This window comes from Pseudophryne corroboree, chromosome 11 (assembly GCF_028390025.1).
Source record: "Pseudophryne corroboree isolate aPseCor3 chromosome 11, aPseCor3.hap2, whole genome shotgun sequence".
NCBI classification, from domain to species: Eukaryota; Metazoa; Chordata; class Amphibia; order Anura; family Myobatrachidae; genus Pseudophryne; species Pseudophryne corroboree.
In genome coordinates this window covers 188,457,575-188,484,242 of record NC_086454.1, presented here as the reverse complement: position 1 = coordinate 188,484,242, position 26,668 = coordinate 188,457,575, and the positions used below count along the sequence as shown (strand labels likewise).

Genomic DNA, 26,668 nt, shown 5'->3' with positions numbered 1-26,668 from the left:
TGCAGATTGCAAGGTGAAAGTCACCTTGTGATCCCGATGCGACACTGGTGCGTGGTCCCGCGCGGTCGGCATTGCAAGCACAGATAGACTGTGCAGGCAAGTAAACTTTGACTATCTCGTAGAAAAGATAGTCAAAATTTATACTTAGCCAAAATCGCATAGTCAGTATCGCAAGCACACTCATTGGGGGAGATTCAAATGTTTGAAAAGTCGGAAAAAATAAGGAAAAAAGTAGGAAAAAGTAGGAAAAAATAAACACCCAACTGACTTTTCAAACATTTGAATCTCCCCCATTATATGCTTGCGATACCGACCTAGTCCCTATCGCACAGTAAGAATCGGGGTTAGCCCGAATCTCACCGTTTGTTTATTTCTTTTCTATGCATTGTATAATAGTTTGTATTTCCGTGAGATTTATTGTAAAATATAGTGTGATAGATTACTGTAGAGTGCAGATGGAGCTCTCCACAAAAGATGGTGTCACTGGGAACGCAACACACATTAGCGCCACCTTTTGGGGAGAGCTACATTTGTGCGCTATAGTAATCTACCATCATCACTGGTTAATTTTAACACTCCTACCTGGAACTTGTAACAGCTTGTTTCCTACACTGCGAGCTTCCCATGGAGCTGCCTAATAAAGCTGCAGGAGCAATCCTTCCCCCAGGTAATTACCTATCAGACTCCTCTCTTTCAGATACATTATATACATAGTGGGCACTTATCTGGATGTCACTGATGCAAAAAAATAAAATAAACCACAATATGGTGATTTTACTGTGTACCAATTTCATACCCTGTTGTAATGCAGGATCAAGTCATGGGGTTGCCATAAAAACTTTACACTACAGATACAAGATGCCGCTATTACTTGGGACAGGCTCCTGTTCCAGAGGAATATACATTTGTGCTCCAACAAATCAGGCCGCATTCTGTACAATTGCACACTGCATGATGGTACATGTAGTTTAATGGAGCCATCGTTCCCATGGTCCTCTTACTATTCTGCTGTACAAATAAATCTAACAATTGTCTGGATTAAGAGACGCTTAACAAGATAATAAAAATGAATGAACATTTTATTTTATTTTTCACTTACTATCAAATTAATGGGGTGAAACACTGTTAAATTCTAGATAGACAACATATTTAGGTTTAAACTTATTTGAGAAAATCAATCAAACTCAAATTCAATTGATATTTAAATATGCCAAACTTAATGCTAGTTTAGTGGAGAGGTATTTAGCATGACCTGTAGAAAATGTCGTCCCTTACTGTATATCAACGAAATCCAATTCTCCTTTCCGATGCTGACATTTCTCATTGATGATAAAAGATGCTGGGAGAACATGATTTCTTTTTCTAATTTTCATGTTGTAGAATTTTTTTATTGTACGTAATTAGTTTTATGTTACCCATGATGTCAATGGAACACATGTTAGCTATCCTGGGAGGTAAAAATAGTTACAGCACTGACTGATAGCAGCAGATGCGCACTCTGCGGTTTTCCCTAGTAAGCAGATTCCAGAGAGGCCTGTCGCCCTGAAGCAGGGCCTAGTCCAGCAGCAGAAGTCACATAACTGGAAAGGAATGGAAAGCTCTCTCTGACCCAGTCATCAGGATGACAGAACTTGTAAAGAGATTAAAGTCTGGTCAGTCTGTGTCTCTCTGTATAGGAATGCTGATGCATCTTGCCCACAGGTTTGTGTAGATGTTTGGGAATAGCCAATGCTCAGAATAGTGCTCGGGTACAAGTCATGCGCAATTCCAGGCTATTAGATGGAACTAGTAACCTTACTGACGTCTTATGTATATATGACTATATATAATGCAAATTTGCTATAGCAATTCAATTAGTGGGAGTACTATACACCTAACGTTAAAATATTTCCACCGGAGAGCAACAATACAGGTCCTGCCCCCTTCATTGGGCATTGGCAGGAAATATATCATGGGTCGTCTCATAGACAGGCTAAAAATAATAATACTGTATGCGGCGGATTAAGGTTACCATAGGTCAGAAGCAGTGGGCAAGCTGTGGACTGCACTACACACGCAGCAACTTTTACTAATCACCCCCTAAAATAGCGCTACAATCCACTGTGGGCAGCTCTATGAATATATGGTATTGACAAAATCCTCACCTTGCGACTTGTTCAGAGTCAGTCTGAAACTTAATCTCTGAGATATGTATATATATATATATATATATATATATATACAGGTTGAGTATCCCATATCCAAATATTCCGAAATACGGAATATTCCGAAATACGGCCTTTTTTGAGTGAGAGTGAGATAGTGAAACCTTTGTTTACTGATGCCTCAATGTACACAAACTTTGTTTAATACACAAGGTTATTAATAATATTGTATTAAATTACCTTTAGGCAGTGTATATAAGGTGTATATGAAACATACATGAATTGTGTGAATGTAGACACACTTTGTTTAATGCACAAAGTTATAAAAAATATTGGCTAAAATTACCTTCAGGCTGTGTGTGTATAAGGTGTATATGTAACATAAATGCATTCTGTGCTTAGATTTAGGTCCCATCACCATGATATCTCATTATGGTATCTAATTATTCCAAAATACGGAAAAATCCCATATCCAAAATACTGTACCTCTGGTCCCAAGCATTTTGGATAAGGGATACTCAACCTGTGTATATATATATATATATACATACTGTATATCTATCTATATATGTATGTATGTATGTGTGTGCATTTAACCAGTGTATGAATAGATTGTCAAAAATCATAGTGTTGCACTTGTCCCCTTTCTACTTTTGCATGCTTCAGGAAGAGTAATGAAGTTCCACACTCCAGCACAGATGATTATGACTTGGATAAGACACTTTGTCAGCCTGTCCAACTGAGTGACATGATCTTCTGATGTTGGCTTGTGAAAGTAGCATATCTCCCAACATGACCCTCTCCAGGAGGGACAAAATGCTCTGCTACTGGACTTTTCTTTTAATTTATGATTGCTGGCACCTGTTTTGAACAGGTTAATGGATAAAAATGTGTTTCAGCACAGGTGATGGCAATCATAAATTAAGAGGGAAGTCCAGGAGCAGAGCGTTCTGTTCCTACTGGAGAGGGTCATGTTGGGAGGTATGGAGTAGAACTCATGTTTCAGTTATGAGTTTTACACTACTGGTGTGAACTTTTAAGCATTGCTATATTACACTTCGGGGGATATTCAAATACCCCGCAGCTGATTGTTGGCGCTGTCCGATTCCACGTGCTAATTACCAGAGGCAGGATTTTTCCTTGCAGGCTCAGGAGCTGTCAGAAAAAATGCAGATTCTAACTTTTAATGCACGGGAAAAGCCACTGTTTATGCTCAATGGGATAGTCAGCTCAATGGGTTAGTGTGCAGTAACCAAGTCATTACCACGTGGGGAAATAGCAAATTCATTGAAAAGCCTTACCCCACGCAGCACTGACAATTAGCTGCGCGGTATACCCACCTCTGTTAATTGAATATGCCCCTATATTGTTTTTGGTTCAATTCTTATGTATTATCATCATTGTGGTAGACATCATATTGCCAAGATTTATCTACTAAGATTCAGTTACCCAATCCTATGGTAAAAGCTACAGTATTATGTAGAGAAGTATTCTCTTATGCCGTGCCATTAATAACCATATATGTTTATTGTAGACTATATAGTATAGCAAGTCTCCTGCTAATTAAATAATGTATGGTCCACCATTGTATCACATGGATAGGTGAAACACTGCGGTACTAGAATGTCCATTCTTACCATTTCCGGAGAAGTCACTGTGTCCTGGAGAAATGATCATAGTGCTGTAATGTTTCTCTATACGCTTACACTTATTGCTACATGTTCCTACATTTGATATTACCTGATGTGGAAATTTTGCACGTTGACATTTCTGTAGGGAGCAGTCTTCCTCTGACACCAGAGCAGCAATCCTTCCTTAGCAGATGTTTCTAAAGGGGTACAATGAATGTTTGTATATTGAAGTGAGCTTTAAATGAGACAAAATGATTAGTGGTGACAAATGCACTGCTGCATCGTAATATCTATAAAATATATGGATTGAATATGGGAGGTCAACAGTGATGATGTCACCAGTCAGTATGTCGACCTCACTATACCGGCACCTGGATTCTGACATGGGTGAAATGCTACTTAGAGCATGTGAGCCATATGAGTGTTAAAACTTTATACATGCCTGTACGTGGCATGTTAAGTTATATCACACACAGGGGTAACATGCTGTAAGTAGCATTTCACCAGTGCCAGGATCCCGGTGCTGGCATAGTGAGGTTAACATACCGACTGGTGACATCGTTACTGTCGACCACTTGACCAAATACAGTATAATATGCTTGATATCTATATACAAATAGCTTAATAAGTAAATATATTTGTTCTTCTGGAAAAAGAAAAACAATATTAAAGGGTCACACAGCTGGCAGCCAGGGAATAAAATGAGCTAAATGATTAAATATTGGTTATGGCTACACAGTTTAATGTAATAATTGAAGCTTGTTAGTTATCCAGCCTGAGGCAGTATTGAGCAGAGTACTTAAAGTGACTCCGAGACAGGCCCAGATTTACCACAAGGCAACCTAAGCGCCTTGTGGGCACCTAAGTACCCTAACACCACCAACTCTTTGTGTCCACACCACAACTCTCACTGCAGATGCCACCTCACAGCGACCCACTACAGATGCCACCTCACCTTCTAATCCCTAGCACTCTTTCAGATCAGAATTATGGAGCAACAGGGAGTGGCCCCCCCACCTTCATAGTACTAAGAGGGAAAAACACATGGTTAGGATATTAGGGTTAATTTAGAGGTTTGGGTTAGGGTGTTAGGGATGGGGTATAAGGATTGGTGTACCAGTTTGGGTTATGGCATTAGGGTTAGTTTAGGGGTTTGGGTTAGGAATACGGTAATAGGGTGGTGTAGGGTTTAGCGGTCTGAATTTGGGGTTAGGGTACTGGAGTTAATTTAGAGGTTTGAGATAGGGTATTAGGGATAAGATATTAGGGATAGGGTATAAGGATTGGTGTACCGGTTTGGGTTATGGTATTAGGGTTAGTTTAGGGGTTTGGGTTAGGAATAGGGTATTAGGGTTGTGTAGGGTTTAGCGGTCTGAATTTGGGGTTAGGGTATTGGAGTTAATTTAGAGGTTTGAGATAGGGTATTAGGGATAAGATATTAGGGTAAGGGTATTAGAGTTAGATTAAGAGTTTGGGATAGGGCATTAGGGTTGTGTAAAATTTAGTGGATTAAGTTTGGGGTAAGGGTATTGGGGTTATGGTTAGGGTGAGGTTTGGGGTTAGTGATGAGTTAGGGTCAGGACTAGGGTAGGGATGCTAGGCGTCCTGCATTTACTGATCTAAATATCTTTGTGTAGATTCAGGCTCAGGCCAAGAGTATAGAGTTTTCAACTACTGTGTAAGGTGAAATTGCAGTCTCCTTTACATACTCATCTATACACCTACATCTTCTCCAGAACAAGAAATACATGATCCTGAACCAATAATCCTGAGCATGCAGCCTATCAATTTATAACGACTAGTGACAAATTTGTTCAACAATGTTCTTTGATAAGATGAGAAATGTTTGCAGACACAATATGGTTTCATTCACTGTATGTGGCAACCAGGAATGAAAATATAATGCTATGGATTGTTGAAGGAGGTAGGCCCCAAACTGGTATCTTGCCTAGGGTTCCATGTGACAGTGAAGTGCGGTGAGGTGAGGCAGAGCCTTTCCTGTCATACTAACGTGTACGCCAGAGTTTTGATTTTATAAAGTATATAAAAAACACAAATAATATATTAGAAGTATCTTCTTTGTATTACAGATGCTCCTTGCTTAACAACCGCTCTGACCAGATGGAAACGGCACTTTAATCATTTTTATAATTTTCAATGATTGTATTTTTAATTTTTTATGTTCTGTAATACTGCACATTATGTAAGAGTTATGCAAAGTAAAACAAACTCATCAAGTTAAAATGTAATTGAAACATTTTGTTTATTCAGAATAAATAAGTATGGGCTCCTCGTTTAACAACCAATTCGTTTAACGACCTAGTAGTAAGAACGGAATTTGGTCGTTAAATGAGGAGCATCTGTATCCTAATAATTATTATAGTCAATACCCTGGAGCAAAAAGTCTATGGCAGGTGAGGTAGTGCACCCCCCCCCCCCCCGCCTATTTTTTCTGCCCATATCTGATCAATACTCACCAAATTTCTAGCAGTATATACTGCTACACCTGTGTATAATGCCCACATGAACGCTTTAGCTCATATATTGTGTGTAAATCTGGCTCTGGTAGTAGCCAGCGCCTCCTGAGCCATTTACCCCACCACACGTCCCTGCGATGTAACCAGGACCGGTGCAAGGGTGTTCGGCGCCTCCCTGCAAACTATAAATTTGCGCCCTCCCTCCCATACTTAATAAAGGGACAGTGCGCATCGAAGTCGCACGCCGCAAGAAGTGGGTGGGGTGTGGCCACACAATAGTACCAATTCAAATTACTCTAGAAAGTAGCACAATCTTGTTCACATTACACCGCACACTGGGGGTCATTCCGACCCGTTCGCACGCAGCGGTTTTTTGCTGCGGTGCAAACGGGTCGGAACTGCGCATGCGCGCCAGATGCATTGCGCATGCCATCGCCGGGAAGCGACGCCGCCAGCGAGAAATGTGATCGCATCGGCGATCGCAAGAAGACGGACAGGCAGGAGGCGTTCCGGGGCAGATACTCACCGTTTTCCAGGCGTGGTGGGTCCAACGCATGGAGGGCGTATGTCTGATGTCACAGCCGGGAACATCATCGCTGGATCCGTCGCACTGGTGAGTAGCTGCAGGGCTGGTCTTGTTTTGCTTTAAACTTTTTTAGCATAGCAGGGCTGCACAAGTGATCGCATCCCTGCTATGCTAAAATACACTCCCCCACAGATATGAGATAGATAGATAGATAGATAGATAAAAGGCAGACAGATAGATAGATAGATAGATAGATAGATAATAGACAGACACACAGATAGATGATTGATAAATAGATGGATAGATAGATAGACAATCACACATAAAAAGAAAAAATATAGGGGTGTGGCTTCATGGGGAAGGGGTGTGACCACAAAATAATACCAATTCATATTACGGTAGTCTCCATTATTCAAATTACGCCACACAGTAGCGCCACTACACCAGGTAGAACCCCTTTTACACATTACGGCAGCCAGTCCCTCTTTTTACACATTACGGCAGCCAGTCCCCCTTTCTACATATTACGGCAGACAGCGTCCCCCTTTCTACATATTACGGCAGACAGCGTCCCCTTTTTACACATTACGGCAGACAACGTCCCCTTTTTACACATTACGGCAGCCAGTTCCCCTTTTTACACATTACGGCAGACAGCGTCTCCTTTTTACACATTACGGCAGACAGCGTCCCCTTTTTACACATTAGGTAGACCGCGTCCCCTTTTTACACATTACGGCAGACAGCGTCCCCCTTTTTACACATTACGGTAGACAGCGTCCCCCTTTTTACACATTACAGCAGTCAGTGTCCCCTTTTTTACACATTACGGCAGACAGCATCCCCTTTTTACACATTACGGCAGACAGCGTCCCCTTTTTACACATTACGGCAGACAGCGTCCCTTTTTACACATTACGGCAGACAGCGTCCCCTTTTTACACATTACGGCAGACAGTGTCCCCTTTTTACACATTACGGCAGACAGCGTCCCCTTTTTACACATTACGGCAGACAGTGTCCCCTTTTTACACATTACGGCAGACAGCGTCCCCTTTTTACACATTACGGCAGACAGCGTCCCCTTTTTACACAATTACGGCAGACAGCGTCCCCTTTTTACACATTACTGCAGACAGCGTCCCCTTTTTACCCATTACAGCAGACAGTGTCCCCTTTTTACACATTACGGCAGACAGCGTTCCCTTTTTACACATTATAGCAGACAGTGTCCCCTTTTTACACATTATGGCAGACAGCATCCCCTTTTTACACATTACGGCAGACAGCATCCCCTTTTTACACATTATGGCAGACAGCGCCCCCCTTTTAAACATTAGATAGAAAGAAAGATAGATAGATAGATAGATAGATAGATAGATAGATAATAGACAGACACATAGATAGATAGATAGATAGATAGGTAGATAATAGACAGACACATAGATAGATAGATAGATAGATAGATAGATAGACAGACAATCACACATAAAAAGAAAACTCACTTTAGTTCCTCTGTACTGGTCTCGGGCAGTCTCTCTTTTGTTCCTGATCCTGAGTCATGTCTGGTGATGAGATGGCTCCGTCCATAGGGATGGGGGCATCTAGTGGCTCCTGGCGGTACTGCAGTCAGCAGTGACTGCGGCTCTCAGCTTCCGAAGTCGTCATTTGCTGGTCCCGCCCCCACACCTCCCCTTACTAGCGTCACACAGCGCTGTCACAGGACGGGAGGAGGTGGGGCTGGAGTGGGGTGACAGAAGTTCCGCGATCCAGGCTGCCGCTGCTTGTACAGTGATAGGCGCAGTGGCAGCCGGCAACAACAGCACACAGTGAAGGGATGCAGTGTAGGGAAAGCGCCTCTCCTGCCTGGCGCCTACCTGCACTGCATCCCTTCGCTGAGCGGGTTCCGCCGGCTCTGGATGTAACCATTGGGAAGATGAAGAGATAAAGAGGAGAAGTTGCCCATAGCAACCAATCAACTTCTTACTGTCATTTTATATGCCAGATAAATGATAGTTATAAGATTATTGGTTGCTATAGGCAAATTTACCACTTTATTTCTCTCAAATGTTTGGTGCATCTCCCCTCATTTAACTTACAGCTAAAACATATATGTACATGGGGCCTAATTCAGAGTTGATCGCAGCAGCAAATTTGTTAGCAGTTGGGCAAAACCATGTGCACTGCAGGGTGGGGAGGGGCAGATATAACATGTGCAGAGAGAGTTAGATTTGGGTGGGGTGTGTTCAAACTGAAATCTAAATTGCAGTGTAAAAATAAAGCAGCCAGTATTTACCCTGCACAGAAACAATATAACCCACCCAAATCTAAATTTCTCTGCAAATGTTATATATGCCACACCTGAAGTGCACATGGGGGGTCATTCCGACCCGTTCACATGCAGCGAATGGGTGCGGAATGCGCATGCGCGGCGGCCGCTGTGCGCAACGTTGCCCGGTGACAGAGGTCGCCGGGTTACGTTGTGGCTACCGACGGAAGCGGTCGCAGACGCGACCGCTAAGAAAATTGACAGGGAGGAAGCATGGCAGGGCGGATCCGGACCGTTGGAGACCGTTTTCTGGGAGTAGGGAGTAAAACCCAGGCGTGTCCAGGACAACGGAGGGCGGATGTCTGACGTCAAAGCCGGGCCCATCATCGCTGGATCCATCGCACAGGGTAAGTATGTCCAGGGCTGGTCTACTTCTGCTTGATTTTTTTTTCGCTTAGCAGGGCTGCACAAGCGATCGCAGCCCTGCTAAGCTAAAATGCACTCCCCCATACGCGTGGACTATTGATCGCAGCAGCTAAAAGTTGCTGGCTGCGGTCAACTCGGAATGACCACCATGGTTTTGCCCAACTGCTAACAAATTTGCTGCTGTGATCAACTCTGAATTACCCCCATTGTGCTAAAGGCCATCTGGGTAGCCTGAAGAGCCCCGTTTCCATATAGCCTGAAGAGCTGCATGTAATTATCTATTGAGTCTTAGAAACATAGAAACATAGAAACATAGAATTTGACGGCAGATAAGAACCACTTGGCCCATCTAGTCTGCCCCTTTTTTATTTTATCCTTTAGGCAATCTCAACCCTTTTTTAATCTTGATTCTTTGTAAGGATATTCATATGCCTGTCCCAAGCATGTTTAAATTGCCCTACAGTCTAATAGGCCCTACACACATGCCGATATTCTGAAAGATATGAACGATCTCGTTCATAAATTAACGAGAACTCGTTCATATCTTTCAGTGTGGAGACTCCAGCGATGAACGATGCGCGGCCCCGCGCTCGTTCATCGCTGATCTCCCGTCGGCTGTGCATGCAGGCCAATATGGACGATCTCGTCCATATTTGCCTGCACTTCAATGCAGCCGGGTGACGGGGGGAGTGAAGAAACTTCACTCCCCCCGTCACTGCCCCCCCGCCGCCGGGTTGCTCGTCGGCCGTATCGGCCGTCGGGCACCTCGGCGGCGCATCGCCGAGTGTGTAGGGCCCCTTAGCCTCTACCACCTCTGATGGGAGGCTATTCCACTTATCCACTACCCTTTCTGTGAAGTAATTTTTCCTTAAATTTCCCCTGAACCTCCCCCCCTCCAGTCTCAATGTATGCCCTCGAGTTCTAATACTTCTTTTCCTTTGAAGAATGTTTCCCTCCTGAACTTTGTTAAGACCCTTTATATATTTGAAAGTTTCTATCATGTCTCCCCTTTCCCTTCTCTCCTCCAAACTAGCTGGTTAGTTGATAAGAAAGGTGTTTCACCACAGGTGATGGCAATCATACATTACCAGGAAAGTCCAGGAACAGAGCATTTTCTCCCTCATGGAGAGGGTCAGGTAGGCAAGTATGACATAGGCTCAGTCTGGGCCCAGTGCCGACATGGTCAATATGTTGACATAGGCCCAGTGCTGACATGGTTATTATGCATACCCTCCAACATGACCCGCCCCACTAGGTACAAAATGCTCTGTTTCTGGACTTCCCTCTTAATTTATTATTGCCATCACCTGTGAAGAAACAGCTTTCTTATCATTTAACTAGTTCAACACAGGTGCTGGTAATCATAAATTAAGAGGGAAGTCCAGAAACAGAGCATTTTGTACCTAGTGGGGCGGGTCATGTTGGAGGGTCTGTTATTATGTCAACAATGCAAATGTTGACAGTCACAATAGCATTAGGTTTAGTGTTAGGAGTAAGCTGTGATAAAGGTTAGAGCTCTAACAGCAGGTAAATGTTATATCGACATGCCGACTGTTTACATGCACGATGTCAGCATTATGCATGTTGACATGTTGAGACATAACATCAATGTCGGCATGCGGGATGTCAACATTCAGACCATGTTGACATTCTGGTGTTGACATTATGTACGTCGACATTATAAACAACACTTGTTACTAAAATAATAATCTTTATGTCATTGGTACAAAAGTCAAAATAATTCTCCTTGCACTAAGTGGAGGAAACATTGGAGACAGTGCAGAATTGAATGCGGGTCAGAGTTGCAGACTTATTCAGAAAAGGACGCAGATGTTGCGTTCACATGCAGTGGCCACGCCCATTGAGTTTGCGCACCCACACTGGCCATAGTGCTCATGCATGACCCTTCACCGTGTATGGACCGTTTTCGGGGTGGCTGTGTGACGTCACACGCAGCCGCTCTGAGAAAAAAATGGCGGCGAACCGCCTGCAGGGTAGACTTCAAATGTATGCGTTTACAATTACATTACGAATGCATCGCAAGGCGGCGCCACACACATGCTGGGTGTCCTTGCCATTTGATGGGCGGCCCCAGCATGTGAGTCAATGGGTGCAGATCTTACTGCGGAAGCAAGATCTGCATTCATCTCTGAATAACTCCCATAGTCAGTATTTAGCGAGGGTTTGACAACAGTATCACAGGCTATGCAGAACTTAGGCACACGAAGATACTTTCTTTTCAAATGGATCTCTTACACCCAGGATAGGGATAGTGCAAGTGTGCAGGGCTATAACTAGAGGGGTGGTCTTCTGTATGCCGAATGTCGGGATCCCGGCGCACAGTATACCAGCGGCGGAATCCCGACACCCAGCATACCGACAACTATTCTCCCTCGTGGGGGTCCACGACCCCCTGGAGGGAGAATAAAATAGTGTGGCGTGCGTAGCGCGCCACCGTGCCCGCAATGGGCTCCTTTGCGCTCGCCACGCTGTCGGTATGCCGGCAGTCAGGCTCCCGGCGCCGGTATGCTGGGCGCCGGGAGCCCGAGCGCCGGCATACCGTATGACACCCAACTAGAGGGTGGCCAGGATAGAAATCTCCAGGGGCACTGACCGAGCAAGGGGCACTAACTGGCTCAACTTGCCATCCATACGAGGCCAGTCTCCTACCAAGATAATCCATTCTAAACCTTTATTATTATTCAGTCTATTGAGATCATGTGCTCTGCTCAGTGTTGTTCAGGTTCTATACATTCAGAAGGTGAAAACGAAGCATCCCGTGTCTGGTACCAGACTGATAGTCTTTAACTTTGCCCTGCAAGTGCACACTGATGTTGATAACTCCTGTGAAAACAAGTGCATGGATATGGGGGGGTCATTCCGAGTTGATCGCTAGCTGCCGTTGTTCGCAGCGCAGCAGTCAGGCTAAAAATCAGCATTTCTGTGCATGCATATGCACCGCAATGCGCACGCGCGACGTACGGGCACAAAGGCATTTGTTGTTTTGCACAGGTTCTAGCGAAGTTTTCAGTCACACTGACGGCCACAAGAAGATTGACAGGAAGGGGGCGTTTCTGGGTGTCAACTGACCATTTTCAGGGAGTGGTTGCAAAAACGCAGGCATGTCTGAAAAAACACAGGCGTGGCTGGGCATTTGCTGGGTGGGTGTATGACGTCAAATCCGGACACGAATAGGCTGAAGTGATCGCAAGCGCTGAGTAGGTTCAGAGCTGCTCAGAAACTGCACAAACTGTTTTTGCAGAGCTCGGCTGCACAAGCGTTCGCACTTCTGCTAAGCTAAAATACACTCCCCAGTGGGCGGCAGCGGCATAGCATTTGCATGGCTGCTAAAACTAGCTAGCGAGCGATCAACTCGGAATGACCCCCCTGGTTCGTGGGGTCACTTGGATGCATAAAACTCTGGATATCCCAAATTTTTATCTGTGAACACAATTCATGAGCATTGTGTGTCACTGTATCAGCCCCTCTGTACCTACCATGACATGCATCTAATAAGGGCATGAGGCTGAAACTAAAAATGGGACTAGCTGATTTTGAGCACTAGGCGCATATTCAATTAAGTGTGAGGTTCCATCAGGCCTCCTGAGGATGAACACATAATGGGTTCCTACAGTTGGAATACCTTGTTGTTGTTTGTCACACATCTATTGTAAGTGAGCAAAAATAAGCTGTTTACCTGCCTAACCCTATTCAGCAGCAGTAGCAGATTCTGCTAAATAGCAGAATCTGCTGCTGCTGAAGATCGCATGCTGGGGCAAAGAGCAAGCAACCCAAGTGCCGCCCAGTGCTGCGATAGCAATCTAATTGGATTTGCATCGCTGTCCTGGGATTTGTGGATGCCCCCTGCATACGCAGCATGGCTGTGTATGCAGACACCTGCTTTGGCCAGACCACTCCCCCACAACGGTCTGTCACTGCCATCCCCCACGGCAACCACTGTCAATCACAGTGTGATTGCATCCTTCAGGGATGTGATCACACTGTAAAGGCAGTGCACGCGCGTTGCGGTCCCTGCGCATGCACAGAATTACAAAAATGTGCTCAATTGCGTTTTTTGTACTTTACCGATCCAGGCTGAATGAGGGCCTTAATAACCCAACCAGTGTCAGCGTACAATGTTCCAACTGAACGTTTTCCCTGCCAGTGACCACCTCCTCTCTGATGAACTCCTCACACTCTTGCTTTCAGGCCACTCCCAACCTGTGTAGCAATCAGATTGCCCTAAGCCCCCCCCATCCCATGCTTCAAACGTGCCCTAAAACAGATCTATTTTCTTTCCTGAAGCCTGCCACCCCTCCTCCTAATCTCCAGCCACTGACCCAACTGTGCTCCAATTGCCCTCTTTGTGACGCCCTAAAGCCCCTCTAGATTGTAAACTCTCACAAGCAGGGCCCTCTCACCTCTGTATTCTGTATCACCACTGTATTCTCTACATAGTTATATCATTTGAACACTGGTATTATATAATTAAATATATCTTATATAATGATATGTTCTGGTCTGTGCCATTATACACGTTGTTATAGGTTTTATCCCTGTGTACAGTTCTGCGGAGCCTTTGTGGCTCCATATAAATTACAGATTATATTAATATAACAGCGTTGTAGTCAATTTAATACATATTTGCCTACTCTCCCGGATCGGCCAGGAGGCCTCCTGAAAACTGGCTGAAGCTCCCGGCCCCCCAGAAGGGTAGGCAAGTCTCCCGACATCTCTGCACAACCCCGGATTCAGATGGCCACTTTACAAATAAACGGACGGCCGATGGCGCGATTCTTGCTGAGTTGCGTCTTCCTACCCACTCCCCTGGCTGTATGATGCCAGTAATCATAACATTATATAGCGGGGGTGTGGCTATGGTGACTTGTCCCGTCCACCACACGTTTGTACTGCCCCCTCGCCTCTACTCCCGACCCCTGTGACACGTCACCCCCCGCATGGCCCTTCCCCAGCTGAGCCATCCTGGCTGCTCCCTTCCAGAGAGAGCAGCCAGGATTTATGATTTAATCTGTACACTCTCAATCAATTACAGTATTGTATTCATTTTATCCACCAAGAGAGCAAACGTTATTTATTTCTCTCCAGCCATATAGCTTCTCCCTATCACAATGGTTATCTATTTTACAGCGGGGGTAATTCCAAGTTGATCGCAGCAGGATTTTTGATAGCAACTGGGCAAAACCATGTGCACTGCAGGTGTGGCAGATATAATATGTGCAGAGAGAGTTAGATTTGGGTGGGTTATATTGTTTCTGTGCAGGGTAAATACTGGCTGCTTTATTTTTACACTGCAATTTAGATTGCAGATTGAACTCACCACACCCAAATCTATCTCTCTCTGCACATGTTCTATCTGCCTTCCCTGCAGTGCACATGGTTTTGCCCAGATGCTATCAAAAATCCTGCTGCTATCAACTTGGAATTACCCCCAGTGTGCAGATTGCAGAAACATTTTTGGAGCAAAGTAAAAAGTAACAATAGCTCTGGCTGCTGTACAAGTAAACGGAAGTGAGGGATGAGAGCCCAGACATGTGTTTCCAGCCTCACTGGGGTCAGCTGAGATATCCAGCACACGTATGGATGAGCTAGAATCAGTTTTATTGTAGGGATTTTTCCAACCAGAAAACAGCAGAGAAATGACCAAGTCACAGTATTATCACATAGTGCATACTAGGTAAGCAAAATGTATTCAGCACTGTATATATTTCATCAGACAGGGCTTTGCCTTTGGCATCATTCCGAGAAACGAATAACAAGAGAACCACCTACAGTACTCTCCCGGAATGTCTGGTTTCCAATCACTTCCTAAATGAATTAGGTGCTTTGGAGGCTTGATGACGCAGTGTGCGGAGAATCGCACCATAGTGAGCTTTGATGGTGCAATCAGCAGCCCCATGCACCCACACCACAGCACCTCCTACCTGCAGTGGAAAGCAGCTGTATTTTGACAGTATTTTGAGCTGCATGCATGTAATAGTTAAAGCTCTTGAGCTTCAGAGGCTGTTCATGTGAGAATGCAGTACATAGAGGTTTGCAGACACAAGTTAAGCACACCCACTGGTGCTTCTGTATGCACATTAATGCTAGAGTTGCACTGTGCTTTTTTTCTATGAAAAGGTGCCAGTACTCATTTAAAGTTACAGGTTACAATTGTATTAATTTCTGAAATTATGTCACTGTTTTTTCCTAGTTAGAAGATTGTTATTAAAAATAAGACCCCTAACCCCCCACAAAATAATTGGTGCCGATACTGCGTACCCCTGTGTACCACCACAAAGATACTCTGGAGCTACATCAGAAATGTGTGTTATGTAGGTGGAAGTTTTGCCCTAACACAAAGTAGGTGCAAGATGTACATTATCCATGCAACTTCACCAGTTGTAGAGATGGGGATACGTTCAGGATGCCGACCGTCAGGGTGCAGGCAGTCGAAATCCTGACAGCCAACATCCTGAACGTAAGTGTGCTGGGTACTGTTAGGATTATGCCGGGAGGGGGGGAGGCGGCTTAGGTTTAGACACCACTGGGGAGGGCTAAGGTTAGGCAGCAGGAGGTGGAGTGTTAGGGTTAGGCTGCAGGAAGGGGGATTAGGGTTAGGCTGAGGGGGTGGAGGGGTGCTAGGGTTAGGCCGTGGGGAGATGGGGTTAGGTTTAGGTGTTACCAGTACAAGCCGGAGTTAAGGGGTCCTGGTGTTTTAAAATACATAGCTTATAAATCTATATTTTTCATCACTTGGTTAGTAGCCAAAGCAGGTAATACATATGAATCAGTATTCCAACATCAGCATCCCGGCAGTCGGCATACCGGCAGTGAGTCCACTCACGGCCTCGCTCCACTGCCACATGCTATATTCCCACTTGGATGGTTGCGTGGACCCACCACCCGAGTGGGAATACAGGGCTGCAGTCAGGATTCCAACCACACCATTTAGTTGCCTGACGGGATTCCGGTGTCAGGATCTTGAATGCCAGGATCCCAACAGGTGGCATATTAACCACCTACCCAAAGCAGTTTGCCACCACAGCAGCTATGACAGTACCAAAATTTTAGAAAGGGGTCGATTCAATGAATTTGCGCCCACATGCGAGAGGGCTAGTTGCCATTGCAATGGTGTAGTAATGCCACCTACGGCAGGAAAACTCACCCTGAACTCGCTATGCGGCTATGAACAAAAATCAGCAAGTCCGGAGCTACCGATGGTGCAGCAAATAGCGTCACCTACTCGTGGCTGCTAGTAATTTGCTGGTAATTGACCCTGTATTGTGATTTCTCTATGGAATGCCACTTGTTACATTTTGAGAAATCCTAAAAATGTATCTTGATAAATCTCCCCCTAATAATGTAAAAAAACAAACAGCCAGGTGTATTTAACTTGTGACTGGGCATACTTGAAAATCTAGATACAATTGTAAATCATCCCATGGCCTAAATGAAAAAGCAAGCAATTTGCAGGAACCAGTGCAATTTTGGCAGGTAGATGCTAGCTTTAAAGCAGCAATTCGTTTTACAGTAAAGCCAGGATGTAGAAAAGCCATGAAGGCTACGATAAAAGCAAAGAGCGATAGATAGAAAGATAGACAGACAGGCAGATAGATAGATAGATAGATAGACAGACAGACAGACAGACAGACAGACAGACAGACAGACAGACAGACAGATAGATAGATAGATAGATAGATAGATAGATAGATAAACAGTTTATGAAGTGAGGTTACAATGAGCTATAGAATTGGACAAAAAGTTTAAAAAATTTGTAGAGTTTGTTTAGATAATGCATATTTCATTTTATAGTTTCAGAGTTTCAGTTTCAGATTTCAGATACAGTATGTTTGCATTATGAAAGTAAATGTAATTGTGATCACCTATTAGCCAAATATAGGCCACTACTAAGTTAGGTAAATATATTTTCACATTATAAATTAATAGAAACTATAGAAACACCATAGACAAGAATATTGATGGCTTTGACTGAGTAAAGATAGGCAATCATGAAAAAAATGTATTCAGTCTTTTCAGTATAGGGCACAACTTTTCTCTATGATGCGTAATATAAAACTGTCCAAAATGAGGTCACACAACAAGGGTTCTGATGGAAGAAAACTTTGCACTTAGTGCATCTTGTTAAACATTTCTAACTGTCCCCATCTGAGGGGATTGTCCCATTATCCAATCAGTTGGTGACAATGTCCCAACTAAAGAGAAGCTGGCAAATAGATTCCCAGCACCTCACCAAGGCAAACCGGTATCAGAGGTCTTTTTAGGGGAGGAGGCATGGGTGTAATTGGTATTCCATGTATGAGAATACCTCATATGCTTTTGTTCTATGATTCCATATGGAATTTATCACACATTATGAATGTTTGTAAAGGCCGAGTATTATAAAATACTAATTATTAAATATTTGATCACTTTAACCAATATACACCCCTCTGCAACAAGAATGGTCTTCAGTGGATTGTACAGATAGGTGGAACAATTAGGATTTCCTCTCTTTGCTATGTACAGTAGATTTCTGCCCTGAACAGTTATCTTCATTTATCTGCTGCCATTATGTGGCATGTTGTAATACACAGTCGAGTCATATTATTATGACCACGTTCTACATTTGATGTCGGCAGCGCGTAGCCCATGAAGTACATCACGTGTCATGTGCTGGCTTGGTAGGTATATAAGGTGTGCAATAGGCCGGTTTGCAAAAAGAGATAATTATCGGCTTCAGGGTGACAGTATTTCTGAAACAGCACAGTACGTGAAGTGTTCGCGTGCTGCTGTGGTGAAGGTGTATCGTGACTGGACAAATGGCACCAGTGCTAATGACTGACGTGGAAACTACAGAGCACCATGTGCCATTGATGTGAGAGATGAACATCAGCTACAAAGGTGTGTGATGGACGACCGACACGCTACAGTGGAGCAGCTGACCGTCAAAAGGAACCTATGGGCTACCAGTCGTGTGTCTAAAATGACGGTTCAGTGAACCCTGCTGAGTATGGGGCTCTGAAGAAAATGGATGGTCACTGCACTTATGCTAACGAAGGTGCATCGTCAGAAAAGGGCTAAATTTGCACTGCCATGTCCACTGTGCCATTGAATGGGGAGTAGCCACAACATGTTGGGCAGAATGTTTGTAGGTCGCAGTTCTTTGTATCTACCCACCCCCTCTAAGCCACCCTGATATCTAATCATTGTATAGTATTAAAATCCAAAATACTGTAGCATATTGTCATCTCACATGTAATTCACTGAGAAGTTCTGGTTATGCACAAAGATCCTTAAAACATACTGTCTAATTACCTTCAACGGAAATATCCTGAATTGCGAAACGCAGAATAATAGTCCAGATCATACCCAAGGTCATCTTCAAATTACCATCAACAATTTCTGTGTAGGAAGAAAGGAACAATGAGATAGTAAATAAAAAAATCTACATTTTAGCCTCAGCCAGTCCCATTTCTCACCCAGGTACTTATAACTCTTATTGCATTGGTTTCTGTCTCTGTTGAGGGACTATGGGCCTGACTATTATTTGTATGCACAACTGATGGATTACATACAAATATAATATATGTGGGTCTGCGCAGGCGCAAGACTTGTTCTCTGCTTGTGCAGAACGGGTCTTGCAATGTTGCTTGCAGACCCCTGCAGCCGCAGTATGATTGACATGCTGCAGCGTTTGTGGGTGGCACCTAGCACCATTCTGAATATGTAATTGGTCTAGGGAAGGCATGTCCAAACTGCGGCCCTCCAGCTGTTGTGAAACTACGTATACCAGCATGTCCTGACACAGTTTTGCTGTCAGAGAATGCTAAAGCTGTGTCAGGGCATGCTGGGATGTGTAGTTTCTCAACAGCTGGAGGGCCGCAGTTTGGACATGCATGGTCTAGGGTCTGTGTCGTCAATGCAGACATCCAGGGCCCTGGTGTCTGGATCCGGATCTTTAGCTTACTCGAGCTGACCGGTGCCTGTAACAATCGCAAATTGTGTTGGGTGGTCGCAATGGTAGCCATGGTGATCTGTGGCTGCATTCTCAGATGCAGCACTCGGATCCTCAGTAACAGGAGGCGTCTATTTGCCACAGATGTCTCCTGCTGCATTAGGATTTTTAGTAGACAGAATTGCACAGCCATTTCCTGGAGGCTTTGTAATTCCATTCATTGATGAATCGGGCCCTATGAAAAATGTCCATGGCCGATTGTGTTATAAAGCACATAATACAAAATACATAACACATAATAGTGTGATGCTATATAATGTGATGGCAAAACAACATAAAATATAATCATTGCAGAGACAGAGTTAATATCGCCATCTTGTGTCATTTGTTATAAGTGCTTTGTTCTTTCTTATGCTTTTACCAGTAACATATGAGTGGAGCAGGGTCATAACTCCTGTGGAATACAGATGAAACTCAGAAAATTAGAATATCGTGCAAAAGTTCATTTATTTCAGTAATTCAACTTAAAAGGTGAAACTAATATATTATATAGACTCATTACATGCAAAGTGAGATATTTCAAGCCTTTATTTGTTATAATTTTAATGATTGTGGCTTACAGTTTAAGAAAACCCCAAGTCCCAAATCTCAGAAAATTAGAAAATTGTGAAAAGGTTAAATATTGTAGGCTCAAAGTGTCCCACCCTAATCAGTTAATTAATCCAAACCACCTGCAAAGGTTTCCTAAGTTTTTAAATGGTCTCTCAGTCTGGTTCAGTACAATTCACAATCATTGGGAAGATTGCTGACCTGACAGTTGTGCAAAAGAAGTTAGATGTTCTCAAAGTGCTGTATCAGAGCACATTAATAGAAAGTTAAGTGGAAGGGAAAAGTGTAAAAGAAATAGGTGCACAAGCAGCAGGGATGACTGCAGCTTGGAGAGGATTGTCCGGAAAAGGCCATTCAAAAGTGTGAGGGAGCTTCACAAGCAGTGGACTGAGGCTGTAGTTAGTACACCAAGAGCCACCACACACAGACGGATCCTGGACATGGGCTTCAAATGTTGTATTCTTCTTGTCAAGCCGCTCCTGAACAACAAACAATGTCAGAAGCGTCTTACCTGGGCTAAAGAAAAAAAAGAACTGGTCTGTTGCTCAGTGGTCCAAAGTGCTCTTTTCTGATGAGTTTTGCATCTCATGTGGAAACCAAGGTCCCAGAGTTTGGAGTAAGAATGGAGAGGCACACAATCTAAGATGCTTAAAGTCCAGTGTGAAATTTCCACAGTCTGTGTTGATTTGGGAAGCCATGTCATTTGCTTGTGTTTGTCCACTGTGCTTTATTAAGTCCAGAGTCAACGCAGCCAATTATCAGGACATTTTAGAGCACTTCATGATTCCTACTGCAGACAAGCTTTATGGAGATGCTGATTTCATCTTTCAGCAGGACTTGTCACCTGCCCACACTTACAAAAGTACCAAAACCTGGTTCAATGACCGTGGGATTACTGTGCTGGATTGGCCTGCAAAATCGCCTGATCTGAACCCCATAGAGAATCTATGGGGCATTGCTAAGATAAAGATGAGAGACATAGGACAGAACAATGCAGAAGAGCTGAAGGCCGCTATTGAAGCATCCTGGTCTTCCATAACACCTCAGCAGTGCCACAGGCTGATAGAATTCATACCACGACGCATTGTATTGAGTACATATGCATTATTATACTTTTCAGAGGGCCGACATTTCTGTATTTAAAATCCTTTTTTTATTGATTTTATGTAATATTCTAATTTTCAGAGATTTTGGATTTGGGGTTTTCTTAAGCTGTAAACCACAATCATCAAAATTATAACAAGTAAAGGCTTTCTCACTTTGCATGTATTGAGTCTATATAATACAGGTTGAGTATCCCTTATCCAAAATGCTTGGGACCAGACGTATTTTGGATATCAGATTTTTCCGTATTTTGGAATAATTGCATACCATAATGAGATATCATGGTGATGGGACCTAAATCTAAGCACAGAATGTATTTATGTTACATATACACCTTATACACACAGCCTGAAGGCAATTTTAGCCAATATTTTTTATAACTTTGTGCATTAAACAAAGTGTGTCTACATTCACACAATTCATTTATGTTTCATATACACCTTATACACACAGCCTGAAGGTCATTTAATACAATATTTTAAATTACTTTGTCTATTAAACAAAGTTTGTGTACATTGAGTCATCAAAAAATAAAGGTTTCACTATCTCACTCTCATTCAAAAACGTTCGTATTTCGGAATATTCCGTATTTCGGAATATTTGGATATGGGATACTCAACCTGTATATTAGTTTCACCTTTTAAGTTGAATTACTGAAATAGATTAACTTTTTCATGATATTCTAATTTTCTGAGTGTCACATGTATATCAGTACTGAGGTTCTATACAGCATGTTTAAGTGTATTCTATCAAAGGTATCTGTTTGGATGGTCGACCATGTTAAGGTCAACAGTCATTAGGTCGACCACTATTGGTCGACACTGACATGGTCAACATGGACATATGGTCGACACGTGGAAATGGTCGACACAGGACAGGTCGACATATGAAAATGTCGACATGGCTTTTTTTTTAAGTTTGATTTTTAACTTTTTCATACTTTACCATCCATGTGGCGAGTGAATCGAGACATGCAAGGGGACGCAGTACACTAATTGGGGTTCCTGGTCATGTTACGGAAAAATTACACCAAAAACAGTTAAAAAATCCACGTCGACCTTTTCAGGTGTCGACCTGTCCCATGTCGACCATTTTCATGTGTCTACTATTAGTCCATGTCGACCATGTCTATGCTGACCAATAGTGGTCGACCTAATGAATGTCAACCTTAACACGGTCGACCATTCATACCAGAACCCTATCAAAGATAAGAATTACATTTACCCCTCTGTGAATCTGTGTGGCTCAATGAAAAGCCACTTTTTATCATATGATTCCATTTTGAAAGCATTCTATGGAGTGACATGGTGATCTTATGCGCCCTACACACTTGTCGATGCATTCAATTTTCACGATGATCGATCTCGATGTTCGATCATCGTCCAAATTGCAAAGTGACGGAGAACCAACAATGAACGACCACGGGGCCATTCATTGTTCATTGTTAATGCATACACACTGAGTGATATGAACGATTTCTTGTTCATTACTGAACAAGATCGTTCATATCGCCTGTACACATCGACAAGTGTGTAGGGCCCTTAAGAATTCTATCACTATGCTAGTTTACTAATTAGGTATGGGTAATTAAACGACTACTAAAACACATGAAGGCAATCTAATACAGGTCAAAAGAACAGAGATTGCAGAGATTTGAGTTACTGTCACATCAAGGGCCCTCATTCCGAGTTGATCGCTCGCTAGCTGCTTTTAGCAGCAGTGCACACGCTAAGCCGCCGCCCTCTGGGAGTGTATCTTAGCTTAGCAGAAGTGCGAACGAAAGGTTAGCAGAACTGCTCGTAAAAATTTTCATGCAGTTTCTGAGCAGCTCAAAACCTACTCCTACCTTGCCATCACTTCAGTCAGTTTAGTTCCTGCTTTGATGTCACAAACACGCCCTGCGTTCGGCCAGGCACTCCCCCGTTTCCCCAGACACGCCTGCGTTTTTTAGCACACTCCCAGAAAACGGTCAGTTACCACCCAGAAACACCCACTTCCTGTCAATCACTCACGATCAACAGAGCGACAGAAAAGCGTTGCTCGACCTTGTGTAAAACTGCATAATTTTGTGTGAAAGTACTTCGCGCGTGCGTACTGCGGCCCGTACGCATGCGCAGAAATGCCGCTTTTTCACCTTATCACCGCACTGTGAACGAAAGCAGCTAGCGATCAACTCGGAATGAGGGCCATTGTCCCTGCCCCAGCGTTTTTCAAGCAAATCTGGCGTTAGTCCATCTCATGCTTTCCTACCAATGAGTCATTACAAACATAGGGAGTAATTCAGATCTGATCGTAGATGTGTGAAAAAACTAGAGATGAGCGGGTTCGGTTTCTCTGAATCCGAACCCGCCAGAACTTCATGTTTTTTTTCACGGGTCCGAGCGACTCGGATCTTCCCGCCTTGCTCGGTTAACCCGAGCGCGCCCGAACGTCATCATGACGCTGTCGGATTCTCGCGAGGCTCGGATTCTATCGCGAGACTCGGATTCTATATAAGGAGCCGCGCGTTGCCGCCATTTTCACACGTGCATTGAGATTGATAGGGAGAGGACGTGGCTGGCGTCCTCTCCATTTAGATTATAAGAGACTGAGAGAGATTTACTGGAGCTGACTAGGAGGAGTACTGTTACTGTAGAAGTGTAGAGACTGAGTGGAGAGAGTTTACTAGTGAGGACAGTGCAGTTTACTTTATAATCCGTTCTCTGCCTGAAAAAAGCGATACACAGCACACAGTGACTCAGTCACATACCATATCTGTGTGCACTGCTCAGGCTCAGGCCAGTGTGCTGCATCATCTATTATCTATATATAATATTATATATATCTGTCTGACTGCTCAGCTCACACAGCTTATAATTGTGGGGGAGACTGGGGAGCACTACTGCAGTGCCAGTTATAGGTTATAGCAGGAGCCAGGAGTACATAATATATTATATAGTGAGTGACCACCAGACACACAGTGCAGTTTATTTAATATATCCGTTCTCTGCCTGAAAAAAGCGATACACACAGTGACTCAGTCAGTCACATACCATATCTGTGTGCACTGCTCTGGCTCAGGCCAGTGTGCTGCATCATCTATATATATTATATATCTGTCTGACTGCTCAGCTCACACAGCTTATAATTGTGGGGGAGACTGGGGAGCACTACTGCAGTGCCAGTTATAGGTTATAGCAGGAGCCAGGAGTACATATTATATTAAAATTAAACAGTGCACACTTTTGCTGCAGGAGTGCCACTGCCAGTGTGACTGACCAGTGACCTGACCACACTGACCACCAGTATAGTTAGTAGTATACTTATATTGTGATTGCCTGAAAAAGTTAAACACTCGTCGTGTGACTTCACTTGTGTGTTTTTTTTTTTTTTATTCTATAAAAATAAAACTCATTCTGCTGACAGACAGTGTCCAGCAGGTCCGTCATTATATAATATATAATATATACCTGTCCGGCTGCAGTAGTGATATATATATATTTTTTACATCATTTATCATCCAGTCGCAGCAGACACAGTACGGTAGTTCACGGCTGTGGCTACCTCTGTGTCTCTGCACTCGGCAGGCAGTCCGTCCATAATTGTAATACCACCTAACCGTGGATTTTTTTCATTCTTCTTTATACATACATAGTTACATAGACATCTTCTCTTTATCAACCAGTCTATATTAGCTGCAGACACAGTACAGTACGGTAGTTCACGGCTGTGGCTACCTCTGTGTCTGCACTCGGCAGGCAGTCCATAATTGTATACTAGTATCCATCTCCATTGTTTACCTGAGGTGCCTTTTAGTTGTGCCTATTAAAATATGGAGAACAAAAATGTTGAGGTTCCAAAATTAGGGAAAGATCAAGATCCACTTCCACCTCGTGCTGAAGCTGCTGCCACTAGTCATGGCCGAGACGATGAAATGCCAGCAACGTCGTCTGCCAAGGCCGATGCCCAATGTCATAGTACAGAGCATGTCAAATCCAAAACACCAAATATCAGAAAAAAAAGGACTCCAAAACCTAAAATAAAATTGTCGGAGGAGAAGCGTAAACTTGCCAATATGCCATTTACCACACGGAGTGGCAAGGAACGGCTGAGGCCCTGGCCTATGTTCATGGCTAGTGGTTCAGCTTCACATGAGGATGGAAGCACTCAGCCTCTCGCTAGAAAAATGAAAAGACTCAAGCTGGCAAAAGCAGCACAGCAAAGAACTGTGCATTCTTCGAAATCCCAAATCCACAAGGAGAGTCCAATTGTGTCGGTTGCGATGCCTGACCTTCCCAACACTGGACGTGAAGAGCATGCGCCTTCCACCATTTGCACGCCCCCTGCAAGTGCTGGAAGGAGCACCCGCAGTCCAGTTCCTGATAGTCAGATTGAAGATGTCAGTGTTGAAGTACACCAGGATGAGGAGGATATGGGTGTTGCTGGCGCTGGGGAGGAAATTGACCAGGAGGATTCTGATGGTGAGGTGGTTTGTTTAAGTCAGGCACCCGGGGAGACACCTGTTGTCCGTGGGAGGAATATGGCCATTGACATGCCAGGTGAAAATACCAAAAAAATCAGCTCTTCGGTGTGGAGGTATTTCACCAGAAATGCGGACAACAGGTGTCAAGCCGTGTGTTCCCTTTGTCAAGCTGTAATAAGAAGGGGTAAGGACGTTAACCACCTCGGAACATCCTCCCTTATACGTCACCTGCAGCGCATTCATAATAAGTCAGTGACAAGTTCAAAAACTTTGGGTGACAGCGGAAGCAGTCCACTGACCAGTAAATCCCTTCCTCTTGTAACCAAGCTCACGCAAACCACCCCACCAACTCCCTCAGTGTCAATTTCCTCCTTCCCCAGGAATGCCAATAGTCCTGCAGGCCATGTCACTGGCAATTCTGACGAGTCCTCTCCTGCCTGGGATTCCTCCGATGCATCCTTGCGTGTAAGGCCTACTGCTGCTGGCGCTGCTGTTGTTGCCGCTGGGAGTCGATGGTCATCCCAGAGGGGAAGTCGTAAGCCCACTTGTACTACTTCCAGTAAGCAATTGACTGTTCAACAGTCCTTTGCGAGGAAGATGAAATATCACAGCAGTCATCCTACTGCAAAGCGGATAACTGAGGCCTTGACAACTATGTTGGTGTTAGACGTGCGTCCGGTATCCGCCGTTAGTTCACAGGGAACTAGACAATTTATTGAGGCAGTGTGCCCCCGTTACCAAATACCATCTAGGTTCCACTTCTCTAGGCAGGCGATACCGAGAATGTACACGGACGTCAGAAAAAGACTCACCAGTGTCCTAAAAAATGCAGTTGTACCCAATGTCCACTTAACCACGGACATGTGGACAAGTGGAGCAGGGCAGGGTCAGGACTATATGACTGTGACAGCCCACTGGGTAGATGTATGGACTCCCGCCGCAAGAACAGCAGCTGCGGCACCAGTAGCAGCATCTCGCAAACGCCAACTCTTTCCTAGGCAGGCTACGCTTTGTATCACCGCTTTCCAGAATACGCACACAGCTGAAAACCTCTTACGGCAACTG

The 26,668-nt window shown here is 44.0% G+C and overlaps 1 protein-coding gene across 1 annotated transcript in view; it reads right to left on the bottom strand.

The window, feature by feature from the left end:
- ACTN3 (actinin alpha 3) overlaps positions 1-26,668 on the bottom strand; it is a 133,806-nt gene that overhangs the window by 21,978 nt on the left and 85,160 nt on the right. The window contains exons 4-5 of the mRNA XM_063945160.1: positions 18,789-18,875; positions 3,885-3,972 (exon numbers count right to left, since the gene is read on the bottom strand). Coding sequence (XP_063801230.1) covers positions 3,885-3,972; positions 18,789-18,875 — 175 coding nt within the window. The remainder of the gene's footprint in view (positions 1-3,884; positions 3,973-18,788; positions 18,876-26,668) is intronic.